At 44.5% G+C, this 20,606-nt stretch overlaps 1 protein-coding gene across 1 annotated transcript in view; it reads right to left on the minus strand.

The window, feature by feature from the left end:
• FREM3 (FRAS1 related extracellular matrix 3) overlaps positions 1 to 20,606 on the minus strand; it is a 117,702-nt gene that overhangs the window by 31,219 nt on the left and 65,877 nt on the right. The window contains exons 7-9 of the mRNA XM_034771603.1: positions 6,218 to 6,367; positions 2,393 to 2,602; positions 595 to 792 (exon numbers count right to left, since the gene is read on the minus strand). Of these exons, the coding sequence (XP_034627494.1) occupies positions 595 to 792; positions 2,393 to 2,602; positions 6,218 to 6,367 (558 nt within the window). The remainder of the gene's footprint in view (positions 1 to 594; positions 793 to 2,392; positions 2,603 to 6,217; positions 6,368 to 20,606) is intronic.

Below are 20,606 nucleotides of genomic sequence, written 5' to 3' on the forward strand. Positions count from 1 at the left end.
TTGAGAGACAAAAAGATGTCAGACGTAGTCTTTCCACTGAGAACTAGGACAGAAAGCCATAGTCACTAGCAGTGAAGGAGATCATTGACCAGGGTAAAACTCATTTTATTGGAAAATTAAATGTGTTTAACATCGTACTGATTAAAAAAAGATGAATCCGGGATTCTCATGGACCGGTCCTGTGGTGTTTGGGTGCAGCCCTGAAGAGAGCTGCTTGCCAATAATCACTGCTGTGCTCCCATTGAAAGCATCAGATCTCTCTTACTCTCATGTTTTCGGTATACGTACTCTGTTTCAGAAGGATAGCAGGGGCAACTCACTTAGGTAGTTTGATTTCTCTTCCTTCCCCATTTTTGGATATAAAATATTTGAAAATACTGAAGACTGAAACTGTGGGTACAGAGCTCTTTGCTGAAAGCCTGTGCTGCTGCAGCATGTGACTTAATAGCCAGTTGGCATTATTTATATTGAGATTCTGCCCAAAATGTTCTAGGCGCTCAGCTTTTATTCATCAGCAGATGAGTCTTTTCCTCAAAAGCACTGAGAGTAACTATTCCTTCTGAGGATCTCCAGTTCTCACGGGAGAGATTTTACCTGGGAGAAACACCACTACAGAGTCATCTGTGTTTGGTCGCTCCTCATAGTCCATCATGACTTGAGCAGAACCTTGGCGAGTGTAGCAACGGATGGTAGATTTATGGTTAATATCACCACTACGACAAATGACAGCCACTAACTGTCCATCTTTTTCATTCACTGTGTACCATGGTTTCTTGAACTGGACTTTGGGTACTGAAAACAGAAGATTTTACACATTTAATTGTCAAGTCCTCATGATAAGAATGCCCATGGCATATGGACAGAGGATGCTGGTTACATTCTGGAAGAGAAATATAGGACATGGACCCATTTCTCCTCATGGCTGTCTACAGCAATCAAAAGGGGTTCAGCTCAACAAGTGCTTTTAAAATAATACAGATTTTAACTCCAGAAGAATTAAAACACTTTCAATCTATATCGACTGAGCCACTGACTCAGTTTATCCTTATCCTGCTCATCTTATCCTGCTGTCTACACAGCATACTAGTTTGCACCAAAGCTGTGTAAACATTAGTCCACATTAGCATGCAGTGCACTAACTGGCCCATATGGACCTTGCTGGAGTGCACTAGAAGTTTCCTGGTGCACATTAATATAGTCTATTTCAAACACTACTATATTGATGCTCATTTGACTAGGGAATTTCTAGTACACACTAGCAAGCTCCACATGGGTCAGTCAGTGCATGACACACTAGTGCACACTAGAATGTACAGTCCTCTGGCATGAAGTAACACATCTTCTAGACAAGCCCTTAGACTCTACTGACCTCACTGCCTTTCTTCCAAAAAAACAACCACCCCAAACCGACCCAGCAGCTGAGAATTTGGTGTATTTTGATCTAATCTCTTTCTGAATGATGGGATTATTTTTGGTAAGTATAAGGAGTCTTTTCCAGTCTGAGATTTAGCATGGAATTGATGTAAAAGAGATTGAGCGGCACAATCCTGCTCCTTCTGAAGTCAGTGTCAAAGCTTCAAAAAGGTACAGGGTTGGGCCTGGTGGTTGCAAATTTCACACAGCAGGAGATTGGAACTAAACTTTGAAGAGTATGTTTAGAGACCAAACTGGCCTAGAACTATGTAACTTCATTTATTTATTACAATGGTGTTAATCTGCAGAAACTTGAGACCCCAGGGGATTATACCTGGCTACTTATCAAATAGCCAAGTGCTCTGAAAGGCATTGTGCTGATTATTAACTAATGTATAAATTTTCCATTTGTTATCTCATTGTAAGCAATGTAAGTCAGTGAGGTAGTCTTACTCCTCAACGAAAGAGGCACTACATGTCGTTTGATAGAGCTGCCTTTGAGCATCAAGATTTGTACAATCACGTGCGAAACCTCCTTTGAATTTTGCGGTCCAAACTCTTATACTAACACTGTAGCTGGATAACTCACCACTTTTACAGTTTCGTACTGAAGGCCTCAGTACCATTGACATGAACATTCATTTAATGAGAAAATTCACCCTAGTGCAGCAGGCCCTGGTGAATGATCTTACATGTAACTCTAGAAGGGCAACGTGAGCCATTTATACTTGTCCAAAAACACCATCTTCAAACGCATAGTGACCCAATGAACAGGCTGGAGTATGGACGACAGATTTACTCCAGCTTGTGCATAGCGTCCATTTTCCATCATGTCAGCTAAGGCAGAATTTCACTATAATGAACTGCAGTACATAATTATACATGTAACAGTTAACACTATTGCCAGAAGATTTCCTGGATCTTGTGTGTGCACTTTAAGTACTAAAAATTAAAAAAAACCTTCTTGCTTTACACTTACAGTCAGTAATGCTGTCATTGATGAAGATGGTAGTTTTGCTAGGCACCCCAAGCACTGCGTTCATGGGCATACGGAGAACCAGCTCAAACTTCTCTGGACCCTCCAGAACAGGCTGCCCCAGGTCATCGAGGATAGTCACTCGGAACACCTGCATCTTGACTCCAGGAGCAAAATCCAGATTCCGGCTGATGCCCACGTAATCAATTCCAGCTGTTTGGGAAGCAAAAAGTACATGGCCACTCATTGCCATTTATTAAGGTTTTACCATTTACTTGTGGAATATGTTCACAAAATCAAGACAATCTGTGCCTTATTTTTCTGAAGAGTATTTATTTTGGATTTTTGTCACCTGTAAGTTAAAAAAAACAACGACCATAAAAAGCAAAAACAAACATAAAGGTCCTGATCCTCATTTGCACGAAAGGCTTGTCTACCCAACAAGTTACTGTGTGGCAAGCCAGGGTGTGAATCTACAGCGCACTAGATGTGCAGTAACGTCCTGTATGGACACAGCTACAGTGCACTGAAAGTCGTGGAGGGCAGATTGTCTTACTACAGTTCTCCCAGCTGCACTCCAGGACTTGCACTGTGCTGTAGCAATGTCCACACCGAATGTTATTGCACGGCCAGTTGGTGTGCTGTAGATTCACACCCTGGCTTACCATGCAGTAACATCCTGTGTAGCAAGCCCAAAGGCCACTTTACTTCACTCTGGCAGTGCAAAAGGACTAGAAATGTGTCTCTTTACATTGCCAGAATGGTATAAAGTGGCCTTGCTGTAAATGAGAATCAGGCCCATAGTTCATACAGTTTTAAAATAACAATTTGGCCAATACATTGAGCATCATGCCCATGGACCGTATTTGCTCTTAATCGTGAAATAGAATTACTCAGTGATCAGAAGCAGTTTCTGAAGTATTACTTTACAGGTTAGCTTTTTAAAAATAAAGGAACAGACCTACAGTAATTCCACACAATCACTTGGGCTGGAAGGGGCTGGTGAAACCCATTTCGAGCACAATGCCAGGATCACTGTATCCACAAAACATCCCTACCTCAGGATCTCATCATTAAGTGTTGACTTTCTATAGATAGATAGATAGATAGATATTTTTTTTTCTTACAGTAACTTCAATACTGGTGATAAGTGCTGGATTGACATCCTTTAGGGATGAATATTCGCTATTCACAGAAGAGGTACAATAAAGTCTTGACTGGAAGATTTTCATAGATGGTAACTCCACTGCTTCCCTGCCAAGTACGTCCCATAGCCAAACTGATTTTATTCTGATTCCACAGTTCTTTGCTCTATTTATTTCAAACTTTTCTCCTTCACTGCACCTTAAATGCACTATTTATCCCTTTGATCAATGAGAGCAATCATTTTCCTTTCTCCCCACAACAGATTGAACATTATTATTTATACGCTGCTATCATTTCTTGCCTCGGCTATCTTTTCGGCAAACTCTGAAGATAGTGGGTTGTCAGATGTAGATCTCGGCAGAATTTGACTTGTTTAGCTCTCTTAACTTTTCTTTACCTTCACATGTATATGTGGACCTCCACATCGTGAGACACTCCAACAGTAGAAAATAGTGTGTCACTGCAACTCTCACAGTTCTTCAAACATGTTATAGGCACTACTTTTCATTAAGAACTTAGTCCTCACCAATTCTGAGCTTTATAAAATGTTATTTTGATTTATAAAATTATTTGAGTATAAAAATTTGTTTGAAAAGTTTCTTAACCAAATATTTCCTGCTTGGGAATCTCACATAGATCCAAGTGGAATTCCATCAAACTTTACAAATATTTGAGAAAGGCAGAAATATTTTTTTCAGAAACAGTAAATGCCTGAAAATAAGGGGTTATAACTGAAGTGCCTCCTCAAATCAGACATGTAACATCCTGAGTACAACATTATTAAATGGCTTTGTAGCCAGCACAGAACCCTACAGGAATCCAATAGCAATAAAAGCCTCCATTTTTTCCTGAACTAACAAAGAGCCTTAGGGCATGTCTTCACTACCCGCTGGATCGGTGGGTAGCAATCGATCTTCTGGGGATCGACTTATTGTGTCTAGCGAAGACGCGATAAAATCGATCCCCGATGGCTCTGCCGTCGACTCCGGAAATCCACCGCAGCAAGAGGCAGAAGCGGAGTCGACGGCGGCGCAGCAGCGGTCGACTCGCTGCCGTCCTCACAGCCAGGTAAGTCGACCTAAAATACGCAACTTCATGTAGCTGAAGTTGCGTATCTTAGGTCGACCTCCCACTGTAGTGTAGACCTAGCCTTAGTATTTACCACACAACATGGTGCGGTGTCTAATTACTTTCCTGACTCAGGGCTAGTCTACGCTGGCAACGCTAAAGTGCTGCCACGACAGCACTTTAACATGCCTTGTGTGGTCGCGGCGCAGCGCTGGTGCATTGTTTACACTGGTGCTTTACAGTGCTGCAACTTGCTGCGCTCAGGGGGATGTTTTTGCAGCGCCGTTACAGTAGTTCCATCCAAACCCTCATTTCTCCTATTTCCCTGTATGGATATCATAAGTATTTAATTAAATGCCACTTGTACCTATTTATTTTTACTTATTTACCCTTTATTACTTGTTATTTTGGCACCAGCATTGACCATTTATCGCACACTTATTAAAAAAAGAAAAGACTGCTTTCAACTTGATTAATGGGAAGGTCACTGAAGCATTATTTGTCTTTTGCCAGCATATCACCAATGAGGAGGAACAAATTATCCTGTTTGCTTCCCAATACCTAGCAGTTACCACAACTGCTCTTTATGTTACTGGCTGCTTAATTAAATTCAAACAAACAGCATCCCAGCAAAACTCCATCCTACCCAAATGCTCCCAAAATCCCTCAAAGAGATTGTCTTTACAACCTGGCCAAGCGATGAGCTATTTTGCAGATGCAGTCAACAGGTCTGGGCTACTTTGGATCAAAGTGAGGAAGGGAAGGTCCCAGGGCTCTCATGGAAAATGCAGTGCCAGCAGTTTCCTCCCTAATAACTGAGGGAGATCCAGCTTGTATACCCTCTGTTCTCTGCAGCTGTGGCAATATTAAATGGAAAAAGAGGTAGTCTCTAAGGTAGGCCGACCACAACCCAGTTAGGCCTTTATAGGTTAAAAAAATAATTACACCTTGAATTCCACTCGTGAACCAACAGGCAGCCAACACAGACATGTGTGACATGTGATCCTGGTGAAATACACCAGGTAAGGAGTGGACATTGGCATTCTGCCCCATGCAGAGCTCACTGCAGTAATCTTATTACGAGGTGACAAAAACACTGATGACAGCAGTGAGGCCTGCATCCCATAGAAGAGGTTATAAACTCTTTACTAGATGCAGCAGGAATAAAGCCATCCTGGCCACTGTATCTTATGATCATCTAAAGCAACTGGAGGCCTAACAACGCCCCTAAGTTGCAAACTCAGGTGACCAATGGCAGAGGAACATACTCAAAGGGGACAATATTATCTGTGCCATCTGTTCTAGTTGCTTCCCCCAGCCTATCCTCATCACTTCAGTCTTGTGTGGATTGAGCTATAGTCATCTTATTAACATTCATGCCCCAGACTATCAGATGTTGGTGAATGAAATCATCTGCACTGTCTGAGACAGACATAAAACTGGGTATTATCTGCCTACTGAAAACACCAGATTCCACACTTCAATAACCCTGCCAATAGCCTCACACACACACCTTGAATCAGAGGAGTGTCAAGAATAAACCCTGATAGCACCCCAAGTGAGTGCAGATCAGAGAGAAATCTCAAATTAAATATGTTGTTCAAAGCTACTCACCCTCCGCTGATACTGGCTCCGTTTTCCTGGAACGTGCAGTGACGGAAGCCGGTTTGGAGAGATCTGTTCCAGTTCTCCAGACACGAACTTCAACGTAACCAGCACTTTCATCCACCCGATATTCAGTGTCACCAAAGTATAAAGCAGGTTCTAAACACAGGGAGAGAGAAAGAGGGGAACAGAATGGATACAGGGTAAATTTTCCAAAGAGCTTTTTCCAAAGAGCCTCATTTGTGCACATGTAAATATGGGGACATGTACTTGCACTCTGCAGGCACACACAGCTGGTCACCTGTACCTGTACGCCCACTTTCAATGCTCTTAACACCTACATAGAAACAAGTGTCAGGAACTGCACCTGCAAAGCCCATTGACACCAATAGAGTTTGCAAGTATAAATTCCAACACTTGTGAGCACACAGGTATTAAATAACTGAACATGTGCATGCAGATTAGAGTGTGTGCAGAGGCATGTATGTGCATTTCTTGTCCTCACAAGTGGAGGGCATGCTTTGAAAATGTGCTTTTAAGAGTGAGAAAGTATTACATTTCCTGAAGGTTTCTGATTTTCCCCTCTGTGACTGGGGTAGTTCTGTTTAAGAATCTCAGTATTCATTCTAGCAGTTTAGCTTCACACCAGTCCAAAAACTGTACTGTATGTAGCCAATCTGTGAATCTGTGGGGGTGACCCTCACAGTATCTTTTCTTTTAACTAAAATAAAGTAGAAACATATCTGAAACTTACTATAAAGCAAATTTTTAAAAAAATCCCCAAAAATCCCAAGTCAAAGGGATATGTGCATTGGGGGGGGTAGAGTGTGTGTGGGGGGGAAGCAAATGGAACTTCAGATATTAAAACTTCTGTTTTTAATTATTATCAAAGCAAAATTTTGACATGGACATAGCAGTTTAAAATGTAATCTTTCTTCTCTCTCTCCTGCGATCCTCCCCCCGCTGCCAATGTGACAAACTAGCCTTAATTTTTAATGGGGAGGGGATGGAATCTTAAGACCCAGATCAGGGAAAAGGTCAAAGTTAAAATGGGTTTAAGCAGTCACCCTGTTGTTTAGAGTAAGAGATCAAACATCACAAGACTGTTTCAAACTAGCAGTAATTTAGCAGCTTTTAGCAAATCAGGGTGGCTTGTGGAGGTAAGCAATGTCCTCTGAGTCCCAGCCAAAAAGCATGAAGCCTGCACTGGGGGTACTTTGCACTATAGGAAGGTATAACACAACGTACAGTGTCTCCTAGCTTCTATTCACAGCTTCAGCTATTGCTGTCATCTAAACAATATTATTATTATATTATGACATGTATTATCTGAAATCAGGGTTACTACAGCTTGACAAGTTTTTCCCATGCTACATATTATTACTGGTATGTATTAATGCCTAGAATAGCTAACACCTGTAAGATCAAGGTAATACGATCTGTTTTCACACTGAAACCGGCACCTTTTTAATGGTAATCACTTTAGTGGCATGAAAATTTAGATGTCAGTTTAATACTTTGCACTTATTCAGTACCTTTCAGAGGAAAGCTGCGTAAGTGCCATTATCCCCACTGAATAGCTGGGGAAACTGAGGCACAGAGGGGCTAAAGCTCAAATTCCCATAAATGGCCAGTAGGCAGGGTGGCTTGGTTTTCGGTGCCCAGCTGGAGACAACTAGGGCCTGATTTTCAGAGATGCTGAGCCTGCACAGCGCCCAATGACTTTAGTTGTGGGTGCTTAGCATCTTTGAAAATCAAGTCCTAGTCTATTATGTTGGGCACCCAAAAATGGAGACACTTCAAACTAGTAACTACTTTTGAAAATTTGGGTATAAGTGACTTGTCCAACTCTGCACAGGGGGTCAGTGGCAGAGCCAGGAAAAGAATTTAGCTGTGCCTTTCGAGAATGGGAGCAGCATCTTTCAACTAACCCTTGCCACAGGCATTATCTGCTTCGTATACACACACACACACACACACACACACACACACACACACACACACATCAAATAGTCATCTGGCCTAAATCCAAACATTTGCCATCCAAGCTGTCAGACATCTTTAGGTACATGTGGGAATTGTGTCGAGTCACTGAACTGTGAACTCCTGTGTTACTTTACTAACTGAATAAAACCTAATCATCCCAAGAGACTCTCTGTTGCTGTAGAGGAGACAAGGAACCTAGCAGGCGTTATTAAGGAAGGTACAAGTGTTCCAACTGAGGCTTCATGCATATTTATTTGCAGCCTTTTGACAGATTAGATTTAAATAGACAAAAATAAGTTCTTCCTCAACAATCTGTGTAGTAGTAAGACTGACAAAATATAGACATTTTGGGATGGAGAAATCCAAGGAGTGATTTCTATATGAAATCGGGGGCTTTTGTTTACAACAGTAAAGGCAGTAATCACTTCCCTTTTTTCCTTCAGAAATGTGCAGACTTCTGTTTTGAATGCTACAGAAGTTTTGGATGCTCTGCTGGATCACATTTCAGACACTGTGGTGACCATAATTACTACTCCATTAGAAACCCCACCTCCCCCACCAAAAAAAAAAAAATTAAAAAAACCCACTAAAGGTCTCAGGAACCTCCAGGAGATTCTGACATTGCTCTAGAAAGTAGATGAGAGTTTGAGGATAAAGTAAATGACTTCAAGGTGCCCTATTCTCCTCCCACAGAATATGAGTTACTCCTACTGAAGTCATGGGGAATTATTCATATCCTGAAGGGGAAGAATAGGATTCCAGATATCTAAATATTTGGGTGTTCCTTCCTGGCACATCTATCAGATTAACCAGTGACTAATAGTGCACTATACACCAAAAAAAGGGTTATTTAACAGTGTAGAACATAAAAAGATTAAGTCTACTGAAGTCAATGGAGAAATTCCTGATTTACATCAGTGTAACTGGAATCAGAATCTGACCCATTGTCTCTGAATGGACAGGGAATAAACATTTTTTTCAAAAGCCCAATATAAATAGTTTATTGTAATCATTCTAATTGCTTGGGGAGTGCAATCTTATAGAAATTGTGATTTTACTGATCTTGTTCACAAAGTACACTTGTCATTGTGCAATGTATTATAGTCCCTAAAAGGATAGCTAATAAGCTGTGCAATTTCTCTTCCCTTCTCTTCCTCTCCCCCCAAAAAGAGATTGCCCCAGATATTGTACTTATTTGAAATTAGCCTGATTCATTTGCTCTATTGACATAGAAATTGGCTTTCAAATACCATATGTCCACTTTCTCACAAGTGGCTTAACAGGTTTTGAAGTATGAATGGTAAATTCCTTTAAACTTTCAAGAGATCAAGCAATTTAACTTTCTTGCAGTCCAGGATAACGGTCTTGAGCTAAGCCTTCATATGTCAGGCTCAGTGGTGCAAGTAGAAATCATTTATTGCCGGTACACTGCACTCATGAGAGGGACACATGACCTCCCCACGTGACCCCCACCACCACTCTTCCCTGCCCCACCCCCAGCCGGGGCCCCCACACTCTCCCCGTCCCCTCCCCATGATCCACATCTGTCCCATGTTACCTGGGTGGGGAGGCTCAGTCCTCCTTCCACTGCACCGGAGACTTCTGCTGTACAGACCCCAGGCAGGAAGACTCAGGAGAGGCAGCTGGTGGAGGGCTGGGGGCTGGCTCCTCCTGTGTCTTTTTGGTATGCTGTACCAACCTACTTATATCTTACCAGTATGCGTACCGTACCACCCTACTTGCACCACTGGTCGGGCTCCTTAACTAAAAGAGTAGAGTAGCGTTTTCTTTTTTTAATGCACATGTTGTGTCTACAAATACATGTACTGCAAACTCATTACAACTTAAGGGATCAACACTGCTTCCATTGAAAATGAGCCTATAGTTTGGAAATGGGACTTAATGAAAATTTGACGACTTGTTTATTGCATTGTTCTTCCTCTCCTGATGCTTTCTACTGTTTGTCATCTCCATTGTAAAACCTTGTCTTAAATTGGATTGTAAGCTTTTTGGGACTGGCTCATACTGTCTCATATATGTGAAGTGCCTACTGCAATTAGAAAATGATCTAGATTGAGATTTCTGAGCTTAAGTCTAATAACAATGAAAAACAAAAATATGTATTAAAACACTGTTCTTAATTTCTAATATTTGTGCTTACTGTAAGTTTCTAAAGGACAAGTAACTATGTACTTCTCATAATTCAAATGAATTTGTTTTTCATGCAATCACAATATGTCTCAAGAGAATAGTTCCTTGTGTTTATGTACATACTGTGTGTCCTTAGCACAGACTTGGAATTTATAGCATTATCAGTATTATATCAGTCTGCGAATGTCTTTTAATCTAGATACATGTATTCTCCTAGGCCTGGTCTACACTACGGGTTTAGGTCGACTTTAGCAGCGTTAAACCGAATTAAGCCTGGACACGTCCACACAACGAGGCCCTTTCTTTCGACTTAAAGGGCCCTTTAAACCGGTTTCTTTACACCACCTCCGACGAGGGGATTAGCGATAAAACCGGCCTTTGCGGGTCGGAATTGGGGTAGTGTGGACGGAATTCGATGTTATTGGCCTCCGGGAGCTATCCCACAGTGCTTCATTGTGACCGCTCTGGACAGCGCTCTCAACTCAGATGCACTGACCAGGTAGACAGGAAAAGACCCGCGAAGGTTTGAATTTCATTTCCTGTTTGCCCAGCGTGGAGAGCACAGGTGACCACGCAGAGCTCATCAGCACAGGTAACCGTCATGGAGTCCTCCCAGGATCGCAAAAGAGCTCCAGCATGGACCGAACGGGAGGTACGAGATCTGCTCGCCATATGGGGAGATGAAGCAGTGATAGCTGAACTCCGTAGCAGTAAAAGAAATGGAAAAGTATTAGAAAAGATCTCCAAGGCCATGAAGGACCGAGGCCATAACAGGGACACACAGCAGTGCCGCGTGAAAATTAAGGAGCTAAGGCAAGCCTACCACAAAGCCAGAGAAGCAAACGGAAGGTCCGGGGCAGAGCCGCAAACTTGCCGCTACTACGCGGAGCTGCATGCGATCCTAGGGGGTGCAGCCACCACTACCCCAACCGTGTGCTATGACTCTCTCACTGGAGAAACACACAGGGAAGACGGTTCGGGGAACGAGGAAGATGACGATGGAGGTACTGTAGGTAGCTCACAGCAGCAAGGAAGCGGAGAAACCGGTTTCCCCAACAGCCAGGATCTGTTTGTTACCCTGGACCTGGAACCAGTAACCTCCGAACTCACCCAAGACCCTCAGGGCACACAGGAGACTTCTGGTGAGTGTACCTTTGTAAATATTTGTAAACATTACACATGGTTTAAAAGCAAGCGTGTTTAATGATTAATTTGCCCTGGCAATCGCGGCCAGTACATCTACTGGAAAAGTCTGTTAACGTGTATGGGGATGGAGCGGAAATCCTCCAGGGACATCTCCAGAAAGCTCTCCTTTATGTACTCCCAAAGCCTTTGCAAAAGGTTTCTGGGGAGGGCTGCCTTATCCCGTCCGCCATGGTAGGACACTTTACCACGCCAGGCCAGTAGCACGTAGTCTGGAATCATTGCATAACAAAGCATGGCAGCGTATGGTCCCGGTGTTTGCTGGCATGCAGACAATATCCATTCCTTGTCTCTCTTTGTTATCCTCAGGAGAGTGATATCATTCACGGTCACCTGGTTGAAATGGGGTGATTTTATTAAGGGGACATTCAGAGGCGCCCGTTCCTGCTCTTCTGAACAGAAATGTTCCCCGCTGTTAACCATGCGGTGGAGGGGAGGGGTGAAGTGATCATCCCAGAGAATCGTGTGTGTGTGTGTGTGGGGGGGTGGTTTACTTGTGTTTGTGCCGCATGTTAACCGGGAAACTGCAGCCCCCTCCTTTTACATTGAAACCCCATTTTAAATGGACAACCCAATTCATCCTTGAGATGGGAAATGCGCTGCTGTTTGCAACCTTTCCCGCATGTTAAGAAGGTTAAATAAGCCAAAACACTGCGGCCTACGATGGCTGCCTGCAAGCCGAAATATGCGACCTTGTAATGAAAGAGTGTACCCATTGTTCCCTAAAATGTGTCTTTTTTAACCACCTCTCCCTTCTCCTCCACCAGCTGCAAATGTTTCTCCTTCGCAGAGGCTCGTGAACATTAGAAAGAGAAAACGTAAGACGAGGGACGAGATGTTCACGGAGCTGCAGATGTCCTCCCACGCTGATAGAGCACAGCAGAATGCGTGGAGGCAGTCAATGTCGGAGATGAGAAAAGTCCAACATGAACGAGAGGAGAGGTGGCGGGCTGAAGACGATAGGTGGCGTCAGCTTGCAGACAGACGGCAAGAGGCAATGCTCCGTCTGCTGGAGCATCAAAGTGCTATGCTCGAGCGTATGGTTGAGTTGCAGGAAAGGCAGCAGGAGCAGAGACCGCCGCTACAGCCCCTGTGTAACCAACAGCCCTCCTCCCCAAGTTCCATAGCCTCCTCACCCAGACGCCCAAGAACACGGTGGGGGGGCCTCCGTCCACCCAGTCACTCCACCCCAGATGATCGCCCAAGCATCAGAAGGCTGGCCTTCAATAAGAGTTAAAGTTTTAAAATGCAGCGTGTCCTTTTCCATCCCTCCTCCCCCACCCATCCCAGGCTACCTTGGCAATTATCCCCCTACTTCTGTGAGGAACTAATAAAGAATGCATGAATGTGAAAAAACAATGACTTTATTGCCTCTGCAAGCGGGAGGGGAGGGTGGGGTGGGGTGGTTGGTTTACAGGGAAGTAGAGTGAATCGGGTCGGGGGGGGTGGGGTTGGAGGGTTCATCAAGGAGAAACAAACAGAAGTTTCACACAGTAGCCTGGCCAGTCACAAAACTCGTTTTCAAAGCTTCTCTGATGCGCACCGCGCCCTGCTGTGCTCCTCTAACCGCCCTGGTGTCTGGCTGCGCGTAATCAGCGGCCAGGCGAGTTGCCTCAACCTCCCACCCCGCCATAAATGTCTCCCCCTTACTCTCACAGATATTGTGGAGCGCACAGCAAGCAGCAATAACAATGGGGATATTCTTTTCGCTGAGGTCTGAGCGAGTCAGTAAGCTGCGCCAGCGCGCTTTTAAACGTCCAAGTGCACATTCCACCACCATTCGGCACTTGCTCAGCCTGTAGTTGAACAGGTCCTGACTCCTGTCCAGGCTGCCTGTGTATGGCTTCATGAGCCATGGCATTAAGGGGTAGGCTGGGTCCCCAAGGATCACGATAGGCATTTCAACATCCCCAATGGTCACTTTCTGGTCCGGGAAGAAAGTCCCTTCCTCCAGCTTTCGAAACAGAGCAGAGTTCCTGAAGACGCGAGCATCATGTACCTTTCCCGGCCATCCCACGTTGATGTTGGTGAAACGTCCCTTGTGATCCACCAGGGCTTGCAGCAGCATTGAAAAGTACCCCTTGCGGTTTATGTAGTCGGTGGCTTGGTGCTCCGGTGACAAGATAGGGATATGGGTTCCGTCTATGGCCCCGCCACAGTTTGGGAATCCCATTTCAGCAAAACCATCCACTATTGACTGCACGTTGCCCAGAGTCACTACCCTTGCTATCACCAGGTCTTTCATTGCCCTGGCAAATTGGATCACAGCAGCCCCCACAGTAGATTTGCCCACTCCAAATTGATTCCCGACTGACCGGTAGCTGTCTGGCGTTGCAAGCTTCCACAGGGCTATCGCCACTCGCTTCTCAACTGTGAGGGCTGCTCTCATCTTGGTATCCTGGCGTTTCAGGGCAGGGGAAAGCAAGTCACAAAGTTCCATGAAAGTGCCCTTACGCATGCGAAAGTTTCGCAGCCACTGGGAATCGTCCCATACCTGCAGCACGATGCGGTCCCACCAGTCTGTGCTTGTTTCCCGGGCCCAGAATCGGCGTTCCACGGTATCAACCTGCCCCAGTAACACCATGATTTCCACATTGCTGGGGCCTGTGCCTTGTGAGAGGTCTATGGCCATGTCAATTTCCTCATCACTCTCGTCGCCGCGCTGCAATCGCCTCCTCGCCTGGTCCGGGTTTCGCCTTGGCATGTTCTGGCTCTGCATGTACTCCAGGACAATGCGCGTGGTGTTCATAGTGCTCATAATTGCCGCGGTGATCTGAGCGGGCTCCATGATCCCAGTGCTAGCTATGGCGCCTGGTCAGAAAAAAGGCGCGAAAGTAGTATCTGATGGACCAGGAGAAGGAGGGCGGGAGGGAGGGAGGGCCGAGTGACGACATGGCGTACAGGTACAGGAACAGGGAGAAACACAAACAACTGTCACACAGAATGGTCCCCCCAAAGATTAAACTGGAAACCCTGGGCTTAGCAGGCCGTTGATTTCACGGAGGAAGGGGAAGCAAATGAACACAGAACAAATCTATTTTTTACATCTTAAGGTGGCAGCCGACGCTGCAGCATGAGTGACAGCCATACCAGTATGACGATGACGGGTACCAATCATAATATGCCATCATCTGCCAAAAGGCAAGGGGCTGCTGCTGTGTAGCAATGCAGCCCCACGTCTGCCAGCCCCACGTCCGCCAGCACCCAGCATCGCCCTCGGCCTCTTCTGGGTGCTTAGCAGACAATATTGGGCAATTGGCAGAAAATAGTATATTATGACTGGTAACCGTCATCATCGAAACAGTAGCATGTCTGCCCAGGTGGCCATGATTGACAGCCATACCAGTACGACGACGACGGGTACCAGTCATAATATACCATCGCCTGCAAGGGGCTGGTGCAATGCAGCACTACGGCTGCCAGCCCCACGGCTATCACTCATGCTACACCGTCTACCGCCAAAAGGCAGTTAGCAGCTGCTGCTGTGTAGCAATGCAGTCCCACGTCTGCCGGCACCCAGAGGACATATGGTGACGGTGAGCTCAGCTGAGCTGAGCGAGCTCCATGTTGTCTGCACAGGTAACCCAGGTAAAAAGGTGCGAATCTATTGTCTGCCGTTGCTGTGACGGGGGAGGGAGGGGCCTGACGACATGTACCCAGAACCGCCCGCGACACTGTTTTGCATCATCCGGGCATTGGGATCTCAACCCAGAATTCAAAGAAAAGGCGCGAACCGCTTCTCGGCTCGAGCTGTGGCGCAAACGTAGTATCTGACGGCCTAGGGGAAGGAGGGAGGGGGGCCGAGTGACGACATGGCGTACAGGCACAGGGAATTAAAATAAAGAACGGTGGCTGTGCATCAGGGAGAGACACAAACAACTGTCACAGACTGGTCCCCCCCAAAGATTAAACTGAAAACCCTGTTGACGGAGGGAGGGGGAAGCAAATGAATACAGAGAAAATCTATTTTTTACATCTTAAGACGACGGTGCAGCGTGACTGATAGCCCTCGGCATCTTTCTGGGTGCTTGGCAGCAAATACTGGGCGGTGTATGACGATGGTCTTCAGGCCTATTGCACGAGCTGCTGCTCAGGGAAGACTCTGCTAACGTGCGATGACCCGACTTGTAATAGGCCGGCTAACAGTCATAATACACCATTTACTGCCAAAAGGCAAGCCCCACGGCTGCCAGCACCCAGATCGCCGATGAAGGCTACCAGTCTACTGCACCGTCTACCGCCAAAAGGCAGTTAGCAGCTGCTGCTGTGTAGCAATGCAGTCCCACGTCTGCCGGCACCCAGAGGACATATGGTGATGGTGAGCTCAGCTGTGCTGAGCGGGCTCCATGTTGTCTGCACAGGTAACCCAGGTAACCCAGATAAAAAGGCGCGAATCTATTGTCTGCCGTTGCTGTGACGGGGGAGGGAGGGGCCTGACGACATGTACCCAGAACCGCCCGCGACACTGTTTTGCATCATCCGGGCATTGGGATCTCAACCCAGAATTCCAAGGGGCGGCAGAGACTGCGGGAACTGTGGGATAGCTGTGGGATAGCTACCCATAGTGCAATGCTCCGGAAGTCGACGCTAGCCTCGTACTGTGGACGCGGTCTGCCGACTAGAGCACCTAGAGCATTTTATTGTGTGGACATACACAATCGGCTGTATACAACCGATTTCAATAAAACCGGCTTCTATAAATTCGAACTAATTTCGTAGTGTAGACATACCCCTAGAAGTAGCAGACATACATAGTCAGTAGACTATGAAACAGACATGACCTTAAGGAACATGACACTTGTCATGCCTCAATTATTACAGGGCTTTAATCGTTTGTCTCTGAAACATAATCCACTCTCACTATGTGGACCTAAACATACTGCCAGTACCCTCTATACAGTTGATCTTAAAAATAACTGGAGAGGAACAGAAGCCTATCTAACATATCCTTTCATCTGTCTTAATAACAGATAACCAAAACACAGGGAGCTAGATTCCCAACTGAGTTAAAGCCACATGCTTTTTGTAAAATTATAACTGTGAAGCCAAAGAGATTCCCCTAGTTTTAATGACCATGATTTAAAAAAAAAAAAAATTCTTTGCATTCAGGACATATGCTAGTATGTCCCCTAAAAATGCCTGGGTAGAATTTTCTATAGCAGTAACTCAATTTACAAAGAAACATATTATTTGGATTTTAAACAGCAGATATTAAGTCAAAGGGGGTGAAGGGATCCCAGCCAAAGTAGTTTATCTTGAAATGCAGCAGATTAATAAAGAAAGCAACTAACAAAGGAGGTCATTCAAGTTTTTTATCCTCTTCTTTCCTATCCTTTTCCTTTCCTGCCAATAAAGAAACGATCAGTTTAATTACTAACCACTTAATTACATGAAGTAGAATGGCTTCTAAGCTAACTAATAATCTTTACTGATGGCCATGAATTGCCATAAACAAACCATTCATTCAAAATCCATATCCTAGTTTTCAAAAAGGCCTATAAAGTGTTTGCTCAGGGCAGACAACCTGGCATTCCCTTAACTATTGAAAAAACAAAGTTATGGTCCTGCAACCTGCTTTATCTGTGATGCTACTCAGGCACTGCCAAAGAGCTGATGAAGATTTCTGCTTGCTTATAAAATTATAAATTGTTTGCACCTCTTTCTTCAGAGCTCATTATTGAACAACTGGTTCCTTTGTTTGGTTACACACAGTTAGACAGCATGTTCCCACATAATATGAAAAAGATACAGAACCTAGAGTTTACTAGGATATGATCAAGGGCCTGTTACAAAACCCTCATTGTCTATTTGTATGTAGAGAACCTAGATCAAAGGACTTGCATTTTGTCTTGACTACCTGTTTCTGCTACTTCTTTAATATTTGAACAAACAGTTTCCTTTACTTAAATGCTACCTGTGATTCTCATAGACTCATAGACTTTAAGGTCAGAAGGGACCATTATGATCATCTGGTCTGACCCCATGCATGCTGCAGGCCACAAAACCGTCCCTACCCTTCCCTTGACTCTGCTGATGAAGTCCCCAAATCCTGTGTTTTAGTGACTTCAATTGGCAGAGAACCCTCCTGCTAGTGATCCCTGCCCCATGCTGCGGAGGAAGGCGAAAAACCTCCAGGGCCTCTGCCAATCTACCCTGGAGGAAAATTCCTTCCTGACCCCAAATATGGCGATCAGCTGAACCCTGAGCATGTAGGCAAGAGTCTCCAGCCTGACCCTTGTTAGCCATTATACTATTTACCTGCCATTGCTCGGTATTCCTTGGCTAATATGTTTTACCATTAAACCATTCCCTCCATAAACTTATCTAACTTAATCTTAAAACCAGACAGGTCCCTCGCCCCCACCGTTTCCCTCGGAAGGCCGTTCCAATATTTCACCCCTCTGACGGTCAGAAACCTTCGTCTAATTTCAAGCCTAAACTTCCCCAAGGCCAGTTTATATCCATTCGTTCTCGTGTCCACATTAGTACTAAGCTGGAATAATTCCTCTCCCTCCCTTGTATTTATCCCTCTGATATATTTAAAGAGAGCAATCATATCCCCCCTCAGCCTTCGCTTTGTCAGACTAAACAACCCGAGCTCCTCTAGTCTCCTTTCATATGACAGGTTTTCCATTTCTCTGATCATCCTAGTGGCCCTTCTCTGCACCCGTTCCAATTTGAGTTCATCTTTTTTAAACATGGGAGACCAGAACTGCACACAGTACTCCAAATGAGGTCTCACCAGCGCCTTATACAACGGAAGCAGCACCTCCTTATCCCTACTAGATATACCTAGCCTAATGCATCCCAAGACCGCGTTGGCTTTTTTCACCGCCACGTCACATTGTCGACTCAGTCATCCTGCGGTCTACAAGGACCCCTAGGTCCTTCTCCTCTTCTGTTACTTCTAACCAATGCGTCCCCAGCTTGTAACTAAAATTGTTGTTAGTCATCCCTAAATGCATCACCTTACACTTTTCACTATTAAATTTCATCCTATTTCTGATACTCCAATTCACAAGGTCATTCAAGTCTCCCTGCAGAATATCCCTATCCTCCTCCGAATTGGCAACGCCTCCCACCTTCGTATCATCCGCAAACTTTATCAGTCCACTCCTGCAATCGGTTCCGAGGTCAGTTATAAATAGATTAAATAAAATGGGTCCCAAGACCGAACCTTGAGGAACTCCACTCGTAACCTCCCTCCAACCTGACAGTTCACCCTTCAATACGACCCGCTGCATTCTCCCCATTAACCAATTCTTTATCCACCTCTGGATTTTCATATCGATCCCCATCTTTTCCAGTTTAACCAATAATTCCTCATGGGGTATAGTATCAAACGCTTTACTGAAATCCAGGTATATTAGGTCCACTGCATTTCCCTTATCTAATAAGTCCGTTACTTTCTCGAAGGAGATCAGATTCGTTTGGCACGATCTGCCCTTCGTAAAACCATGTTGTAATTTATCGCAATTGCCATTAACCTCAAGGTCCTCAACTACTTTCTCTTTCAGAATTTTCTCCAGCACCTTGCACACTACAGATGTTAAACTAACAGGCCTGTAGTTACCCGGATCACTTTTTTTCCCCTTTCTTGAAAATAGGAACCACATTAGCTATTCTCCAGTCTAACGGAACCACCCCCGAGTTTACAGATTCATTAAATATTATCGCTAATGGGCCTGCTATTTCCCGCGCCAATTCCTTCAATATTCTCGGATGAAGATCGTCCGGTCCTCCCGACTTAGCCTCATTAAGGCGATGTTACTGGTATGTGGAGTACTAATTAGCTTTAGATATGCTTATGCTTTAAACCTTTTCATCTGTTGAGCTAAATCAAACTGATGCCTATGGAGGCTTCACATGAGTCCCGAGACCTAATTATGAGTTTTCTCTGGGTATTTATAACACATATAAGTTGTCAATACCGGTACAGAGTAGCATAATGAAGGCCCCGATCCTGCAACAACACTGGCAGGCAGAGCCCTGCATCTGTGTAGAGCCCCATTGACTTCACTTGCACATGCTGTTGCAGGATCGGGGCCTAGGAGAAGTAACAGAAAATTCTAGTAGAAATATTATTTCAACAAACAATTACAGGGCTCTCTCGTTATAAAGCTCTTCATTTTAAGGAACCACTTGATCTATGCCTCTGAACTCTATTCAAATCCATTTCAAGCTCTTTCTAACATTGACTCCATTATAACATGCAAATATATATATGTATCCCAAGCAAAGATGGGTCAAAACTAGAACCTCAGATTTGAAACCCTTCAGAGTCTGAAGGAGTGCATGACTGGATATGAATCAGCTCCCATGATGTTGGTCCCATGTCAGAACTAAAACCTGAAGGAGCCAATGTTTGGAAGCAGGCAAAAATTCCACAAGATTTTGGCTCAAAATGGTGAAAAATCTCATGGAATCTGGTGATCTCAAGATTTTTGAGATTGGGCAGAAATCTCACTGGAGCTACTTGCAAGATACTAGTGCTATCTTGTACCCACCCTAAACCTAACATGGATCTGTGTCTGAACACCATCTCTTCACCTTTTCTCTAGCCCCAGTACTAGACTTACAGAAAGGGAATACTGCCTCAAATTATTGCACTGGTGTTTGAATGGCTGACATTTACCTCAGCTACACCATCTTTACTGTTAGAACAGATTTTCTGTAAGACATTGTTTAATTTGTTAAAGGTGCCATATAAATATTTAAATAGCACTAAATGCGGTAATAAAACTTTCTACAAACACCTGTAATGTTTACTGCTAACATTTGAATTCACTTTCTTTCTGTTGCAAGGAGAAAGCTTAGGTTGATTACCCTGTGTGGCTCTGTGACTCTCACTGACATGTTGGAGCTCTAGAAATTCTTATGTCGATCAGCCCCTTAGTTCAAGGCTCTAGTGATCAAATATATCTCTTAGTGCTGACACGCTTGATAATGGATTATCCGATAACCCAAACCTGTTCCATTAAGCATTTTGAGAAGTGTAAAGCAACAAACACAGGAAATAAAACCCAACACTTTGTTTCTTTACTTTCAGGAATCCTCT

Source organism: Trachemys scripta, chromosome 5, assembly GCF_013100865.1.
Source record: "Trachemys scripta elegans isolate TJP31775 chromosome 5, CAS_Tse_1.0, whole genome shotgun sequence".
NCBI classification, from domain to species: Eukaryota; Metazoa; Chordata; order Testudines; family Emydidae; genus Trachemys; species Trachemys scripta.